The following is an 8,358-nucleotide window of genomic DNA, read 5'->3' as shown; positions in this document are numbered from 1 at the left end:
ACGTAGCTATCGTGCATCTTAAAATATGCACAGCTAGTAGAAATATGTACTAACAGCTTTACCACTGTTCCAATATTGGCTCTTAACAGTGTTAACCTAGAGAGGCTGCATATGCTGTAAATTATACTGTACAAATGTTCTTTTTTATTTTTGACACCTTCCACTTGGTAATTAAACATCTCCTCTATGACAATGATAAAAAAAATCCTGGGAAGTCACTGAAGTGTTTTAACAAAAAAGTAAAAAAAAAAAAAAAAGGTTCATGGTGTCTTAACAGTTTTGCGAGGAACTGTAGGCGGATTTTCATTTACCTTTCAACCAATCACCTTGTCTTCTTGTTGCAAAGCCTGATCATCTTGAGACCAAATGTTCCATTGGGTAGAAAGACTCAAGTAGTATGGAACAAGACTTGTTCACCACCAAGATAAGAGCACTGGTGGGCTCGATTCTTTTCATTACTTGGTGTAAGTACACTCTATTTCTACTGAGACAATTACTTGCAGAAATATAACATATTTGTTTAGGTTTTTGTTTTCTACTGTTAGATAATATGTTTCCTTATTTTTTAGATCTTCATAAGACTGAAGGGTTTCCTCGTTTGATCTCTACAACTGAGCGTAAACCTGGTGATAATGTCACCTTCTCTTGTCAGTCGTCGAAGGACCACAGGTTCACTCAGTGGTATAAACTTCTCCTGGAATGATGGTCCAAACAATGGCTTCAGCAGTTTATGATAGAGTCAATCCGACTGAGCCTTTTGATAACACACGTTTTCATTTTCTCAGAAAAAATGATAAGTTATCTCTAACCATCTCTGCAATTACCAAAGAAGATGAAGCCACATACTTTTGTCAAAGTGGAACCGAATTTGTACAAACGTTTATTAAAGGATTCCTCTTGGTTGTAAATGGTAAGACAAAAACTGTAAATGTTATTGTCCTTAAGAACAATCGTTCATTAAGCTATTTTTTTTCTTAAATACAGTAATAAAATGGATTGGTTTATCATAAAATATTTATTTTTCTTGCACAGACTGTAATCAACAGGAAACTGTTTATGTGGAACAAAATCCAGACAATGCATCGGCAAAACCCGGAGACACCTTGATTCTCCAGTGCTCTCTTTTTTCCATGGGTAATGAAACAAGACCCCAGTGTCCAAAAAATAACTTTGTTCACTGGTTCAAAGCTGAATCAGGAAGCTCTCATCCAAGTATCCTTTACACTGCAAGTAACAGCACTGATTATGCAGAGAAGAGAAGTTGTGTCTATCACCTCTCAAAAACACTTAAAGACTCTTTGGATTTTGGAACTTACTACTGTGCTGTGGCTCTCTGTGGAGAAATACTGTTAGGTGGTGGAAGTACACTGGAAAAAAGTATGTATTCACAGTCTACCCTTAAATCTTTACTCATTTTAAAGCACACAGAATGGTTTTCATTCACAGAAATTACTTTGTCAGCATCAACTACTATATATATATATATATATATATATATATATATATATATATATATATATATATATATATATATATATATATATATATATATATATATATATATATATATATATATATATATATATATACTTACTTATAAAGGATGCTGATTTGATCCGAATTTTTTTTAACAGAGCCAGACTTGCCTGTGCTTTTACTTGGAGGACTGTTGCTTTGCTGTGTTACAGTGATGGTCTGCCTTATCATCTACATACTTTGGAGGAGAGTTTCTGAAAAGTCAACAGGTTGGCAATTTGTTTTTTTTGTAAATACCAAAGCTAGTGAATAACACATAATTATGGAACCCAGATCTCAACAGAGAGCCTTAAAGATTTCTGTCATATAAATAGTAATATTTATTCACTGAACTAGTAGGCAGGCATTTTTTTAAATAAAAAAAACATAGTTTTTTTGGGAAGGGGTAAAGAAAGGCTATAACTTTTAACTACAAGCCACACACAAACTGTAATTTTCAAGTTTAGCCCCTTTTAAGGCCATATGTAATACTACTCTTTCATAAAATTCAACAGTTTCCCTCCCATTTTTGGAATGCAGACCACCAGCATAAAGTCATGAATTTACTTTTACAGATAAGGCCACATTCTGTTCAGGTGTGTAACATCTTTTTTGCTGGATAACAACAGTTACTAGCTATGTTAGGTACCTGTTGGATAAGTTCAAACTGCTTTAAAGCCATGCTGTGGGTTACATGACTTATTCAGCAGTGGTTCTGACCCTCTCAGATTAAAAGCCAAGTTTTTGAGTATGGTAGTCTGCGCGGAGCATCAATACATCCTGCATCAGTAAGGATGTATATTGACCCGAAAAATAATTTTATACATTTTTAAAAATCTAGCACTTAGGTCAAAATGTACACAATCTCGCTTCAAATATTCAAATTCAATTCGATATTGAAGAATGACATCAAACTCCTTTTATTTACATTTTCATCAAGTGATTAACACTAATAAACCAGTGAGATTGTTGAAACCAAGCTATATATAAATAATTTTTAATAAATGATCAGAGATGGGAAGTAACGAAGTACAAATACTTTGTTACTGTACTCAAGTAGATTTTTCTGATATTTTTACTTTACTTTACTACTTATTTTTATGGCGACTTTTTACTTCTACTCCTTACATTTTTAAAAATTGGCTCGTTACTTTAGTTTTGAATCATTTCAATGGAGTTACCGTTGTTATTATTTTTCACGTCATCAATACCAAATTCAATCTAATTGGATGGGAATCTACGTTGCATTTGACGCACCACTACAAGATGAATCGACAGATTCAGCGGTATTTATTCGCAGCAAATCATTGCAGCTTGGTGGCGGTGGCGTTAGCATAGTAGTATGGACGACGAGATGATTGAAAATGAACACAACGGAGATCTAGTCCTATTGGCAGACATCCATTTAAAATGTAGGCAACGACATGAAAAAAGTGGTTTCTACTTTTACTTTTATACTTTAAGTAAATTTACAAGCCTGTACTTTGTTACTTTTATTTGAGTAAGGAAGTTTAATCAGTACTTCCACTTTTACCAGAGTGTTTTTTAACACAAGTATCTGTACTTTTACTCAAGTACGGAAAGTGAGTACTTTTGCCATCTCTGTAAATGATATATACATCATGTCAGAAAACTATTTATTTATATAAACATGCTCCTTGAGAATCAAAGATAGACGACAGTAAGATAGACCTTATGTAGAGGTTAAATGCTCCAACTTTAGTCCAGTTCAGTTTAAATATCCAAATATTGTTTAAAAATTATCCTCTCATGTTGCCTAACATGATCTCTCTCTTGTGTGCAGTATATTTATGTATATCCCTGTCTGTTTATTTGAACAGCTGTTTGTTGTATATATTAGTTTTGTTTTAAGTTTTCAGAAACAAGAAATATTTATTGTATATCCTTTTCATCAACAGGGAAAAATGCCTCACCTAATGCCAGTAATGGCGGCTCAACTCCGGATAATTCAAAAGACTTGGTAAATATGATTTAAAAATAAATTTAACATGGTTTCTCTTTGTATCCCTAAGCAATTTTTTTAATATTTAAATGCTTTTTAGTGTCTTATTTCCAAGAATTCAATTGTCAACTTAAAATGTGATGAGCTGCTCACTACACTCAAATGCAAGAGGTTGGACAGTTTATTATAAATGTGGATGCTTCAATGAGTTTTTGATGATTTATGTTCTCCAGGAAAGATGTAAGAATGTGATTTTTATATCTGAGAGTAAAATCTATTGATTGTTGATTAGCCACACAACACATTACCTGACAAATTGAGCCAGTAAATATCTTCCTAAAATCTAAGAGTAAAAGTGGATGTAAAAAAGTCAGTTCAAAAATTAATATTAATGTCAAGGAGATTCATCATGAAAATGCTCAGTGGACAAGCACTTTGAAATATTGCTGTACCTTCAAAAAGTTACTTAACTGATTTCGACTATGCAGCCCTTATCAGTCATTAATAATTATAATGTTTTCTTTATAGGATAAAGAAGATGCAAACTATGCAGCAGTACTGGAATTCTCTGCAACAAACAAGAGACAGAGGAAGACAAAGAAAGAGTACACAGAATGTGTGTATTCTATTGTTAGAGCAGATTCTTGAAAAGAGCAGCAGCTCTAGTTACATTCTCAGTGTTTTAATGATACAGAAATTTCAGGGCCAGGAGATGTTCAGAAGTTCTACTCTTCCTGGTTAATGTTAAATTCTACACGAATTATGGTACAGTTCTTTACTGTTTTAATTGTGTTTATCTACATTAGCTGAAGGTGACCTTTCTGCAAAAATTGTAAAGCTTTTAATCACTTTTTAATCATTTGTTCTATGTTAAAGAACAAAACAGTTGAAAAAAATCTTAAATAAGGAGTTCAGGCCTCTGAGGAAAAAAAAAAGTAATTGGAGGACTGTTGCTTTGACTGTTGTTTTTAAAGTTAATAAATGCCTTGATATGCCAACATCTTTTATGTATTAATTTCTGTATTTTTTTTTTTTTCAATTATTATTTGAAGCTAAAAATCCAACTTCCTCATCATCCTATTAAGGGGTTGTCATATGAGGGAAGCTTGATAGATTTATCAAATTTATGATTGTTGCGCAGGGAATAAAAAAAAAAAAGACATAATCACAGTGATATATTTAATTTAATCTTTCTAAATCTAACTTGACATTATCAATAATGATGTGCAAATAAAAGTTTCATTATCCAGTACACTACAAATGCTGCTTGTAGTGCAGTCAACTATGCTTAGAAAAACAAGGTACTATTTTAAAATAGTGCTTGAATGGACGATCCAAACTGAAAGAATGAAAAAAAATATATATATATATATATATATATATATATATATATGTCACTTTATATTCTTTATACTTTTTCCTCATCTCTCTCTTTTACCTGATGCTTTTCCACTCTCCTTTTTTCGCTGAGGGAGCAGCACTGTTGTAAAATGTAAAAAGTACAAAAAAAGAGGAGGAAGAAATGCAAAGGGTAAAAGAATGAGAGGAGACAAGGAAATGTTAAATAACTAAGGCATGTATATGGAAAAGGAGACCTTGATGAAAAACACTGGTATAAGGGAAAGGAAAAACCAAATATATTCATTAAATATATTTCTGCTTTTATTTTTTATTATGTCAATTTCAGTCCTCCAAATTAATGAAGATAAAGAGAAAAAAATGAAAACTCAGGCACAACGGGAAAATGTGTATCTTTACTTTTGCTAGGTTGTTAAAATATCTGGTGTTTAATTAGGTTATATGTTAATAATAAATAATTATATATAATAGCTACGTTTGGGAGTAATCTGCCAATTGCCAGATTATAGCATGAATATACCGAAAGTATTTTTGTTATTATCAAAACAGTTACTCAGTTAACATGCAATGTATATAATGGTCTTTACCACAGGTAAAGAAACAGCATGTTATCTCAGCACCATCTTGAGATGTAAAGTAGACATGTGCCTGTATATTAAAAGGATATTTTATCTGTTGGTAAATGGTCAATTCCTAATAAACATTTACATAATACGTGAAAACTTGAAGTACACACATTAGAACAATGGTGAAAAACAAATGCAAAAAGATTACCCAACACCGAATGAAAACTGCCTCTTTGCTCAGGAAACAAAATAAATAGATTCAAGGAGCACCTTTTTGAGGATGTAAAACCCACAAAACCTTTCTGAGATTTGGGTAATGTAACTCTGACACCATCTATCTTAAAAAGAACAAGATGAGGTGGTCAGTTCTTACACAAAAGACCAAAGCACACAAATCCCTCTATTAAGTAAGAATAAACACACACGCACACAAAAAAAAAAAAAAAATATATATATATATATATATATATATATATATATATATAGTGTTTATAGCAGCAATACGATTTTCGAAAAAATGGACCTGAGAAAAGTGTAAAACAATAACATAATAGTGGAGATTTAAAAAAATACACAGATAAAATACTGTACTGTAATGTAAACTATAAAACTTCTTACTGACCCACCGTTGGCAGTCTCTCTCGGATCTTGAGGGTCCTGCACAGTATCTTTGCTGCTGTTAGAGCTGCACTTTTCTGGACCAAGATGTCCTATGTATTTCCAGGGATCTGCTGTAGCCACTCCTCCAGTTTGGGGGTCACTGTCCTGAGTGCCCTAACGATCACGGGTACCAATGATGACTTGACCCTCCAGGTCTTCTCTAGCTCTTCTCTGAATCCCTGGTATTTCTCTAGTTTCTCATGTCCATTTTCCTGATGTTGCAGTCAATTGGTATTACTACAGTATGTCTACCAAAACGGCTTTTCTCTGGTCTTTGTATACCACCACAATGTCCAGTTGTTTCGTCATTTGGTCCGTCAGTATCTAGACATCCCACAGGATCTTGCCTCGGTCATTCTATACTACCTTTGGAGGAGTTTTCCACTTAGACCTTGGGGTTTTCAGCCCATAGTCTGCACAGATGTTGCTGTACTATATGCCAGCGACTTGGTTATGGCGCTCCTTGTAAGTGTCCCCTGCAAGCATCTTACACCTTGCAGTTATGTGCTAGATTGTCTCTGGGGCCTCTTTGCACAGTCTACACCTGGGGTCTTGTCTGGTGTTGTAGATCTGGGCCTCTATAGCTCTGGTGCTCATGGCCTGCTCCTATGCAGCCATGATGCCTCTGGGCTTTCCTTCAATGGCTCTGTCTAGCCTTTAGTAGTATTTCCTGATATCTGCCACTTCAGTTTTGTTTCGGTGGTACCTGCCATGTAAGGGCTTGTCCTCCAATGACGGAACCGCCAGCACCTCATCTTCTGTTCCCTGTTGTCGGAGATATTCACTGAGTACGTCATCTGGTGAAGCCTTGTCCTTAATGTACTTATAGATCTTGGATGTTTCATCCTAGAAAGAGGCTCTCACACTCACTAGTCCTCTGCCTCCTTCCTTATGGCTAGCATATACACTGCAAAAACTTTCTGAAAATTTGTAAAAATGTCTTTAAACAAGTGTATTTACCTTAAATTTGAGTAGGAAAATAAGATGATCTGCCAATGGTATGAGCATTTTTACCCTTAAAATAAGATAAATTTGATATTATGCACTTGAAGTAAGAGACTATAGTCTTTTTTTCTTATTTTAAATGTAAATTGTCTTATTCCACTGGCAAAGAGTCTTAATTACCTGCTCAATTCAAGAAGAAATGCACTTGTTTTAAGAAAAATGTACTTACTTAGATTTACATTTTTTGCAGTGCAGCCCCAGGGTACTGGATTTGGGTTGGAACCCTCCAAGCATGGTTTGGAGCCCTCATGTCTTAACATCTGTGGTGTGTGTCTCATCCTTTGGCCAGCTTATTATTCCTGCAGGGTTTATGAATACTGGTAGAGCATAGCTATTTATTGCTAAGGACTTCTTCTTGCCATTAAGCTGCCTTCTTAGAACCTGACTTACTCGTTGGAGGTATCTGGCTTTAGCTGCTTTCCTTGTCATCTCATTGAGGTTTTCTTCTGGGATTTTGAGAAACGTGTAACTCTCCTCAATGTCTGCTGTTGGTACTTCTGGGAGAGAGACCCTTTGTGTGTGGATTAACTTCCCTCTCTTAGTCACCATCTGACCACACTTCTCTAGTCTGAATGACATCCCGATTTCTGTGCTATGGTGGTATGGATCAGTGAGTCGATGTCTCGCTCCTTATTAGCATACAGCTCAGTGATAAGGTGCAACCAGCCGGTTAACCCATCTGGCTTAATTATCTCTCATGTACTCCCTTGTGGCTGGCCTAAAGGAGTACACGGCACAAGCAATTTGGCAGTTTCCAATGCTTCAGGCATGGGCATATGAGAAGTGCTTGAAGTCGTAGCCTTAAATGGAATTCATGGGCCAACAATTATGTGTCATTTCAGAAGGTTAATGATTCTAAAAAGGAGGACAACCACAGACATGAGAAATCAATAAAACCCGTTTTTATTTGGAAAAATGTGAATGGACTGGAGTTGGAAGTCAGCGGACTGGATCGCCCCTGTTCTGCAGAAAAAACGAGGATTCAAGTCAAAATCAAATAGGAGCCAATCAGTAAAGGTGAGAAGCAGGTGACTTACACAGTATTTGTTTGTTTGTTTTACATCAGGAAAGGTGACACACAGGGTTTTCAGAAAGAAGCAGGCGCTGTAAGTTCACACAGATCATTCCTTGCTTGGTTCGAACAATGTTGGAGGGTTGACAGGCAGGTGTGGCTCAGGCACGAGAGCAGAGAATGCCTGGCAACTGAGGATTTCCTTGTTCCAGGAGTCTTTGGCTTGGAGATTCTTGAATCTGGACCTTGACTACTAGGAGAGAGAGAAAGATAAACAG

General features: G+C 35.3%; 1 protein-coding gene across 1 annotated transcript; it reads left to right on the top strand.

The window, feature by feature from the left end:
- The first annotated feature begins 381 nt into the window (after positions 1 to 381).
- On the top strand, positions 382 to 4,319 carry LOC119777204. The gene is made up of 6 exons (XM_038276013.1): positions 382 to 464; positions 570 to 910; positions 1,033 to 1,377; positions 1,635 to 1,745; positions 3,435 to 3,496; positions 4,007 to 4,319. Exons 2-6 carry the CDS (start codon positions 700 to 702, stop codon positions 4,124 to 4,126), a joined length of 849 nt encoding a protein of 282 aa, XP_038131941.1. The 5' UTR covers positions 382 to 464; positions 570 to 699; the 3' UTR covers positions 4,127 to 4,319.
- The last annotated feature ends 4,039 nt before the right edge of the window (positions 4,320 to 8,358 follow it).

This window comes from Cyprinodon tularosa, unplaced genomic scaffold (assembly GCF_016077235.1).
Source record: "Cyprinodon tularosa strain WSP-4 unplaced genomic scaffold, ASM1607723v1 ctg122, whole genome shotgun sequence".
In the NCBI taxonomy this organism is placed as follows: Eukaryota; Metazoa; Chordata; class Actinopteri; order Cyprinodontiformes; family Cyprinodontidae; genus Cyprinodon; species Cyprinodon tularosa.
The sequence above is the reverse complement of the archived record's forward strand: the minus strand, read 5'-3'. Positions and strand labels throughout refer to the sequence as shown.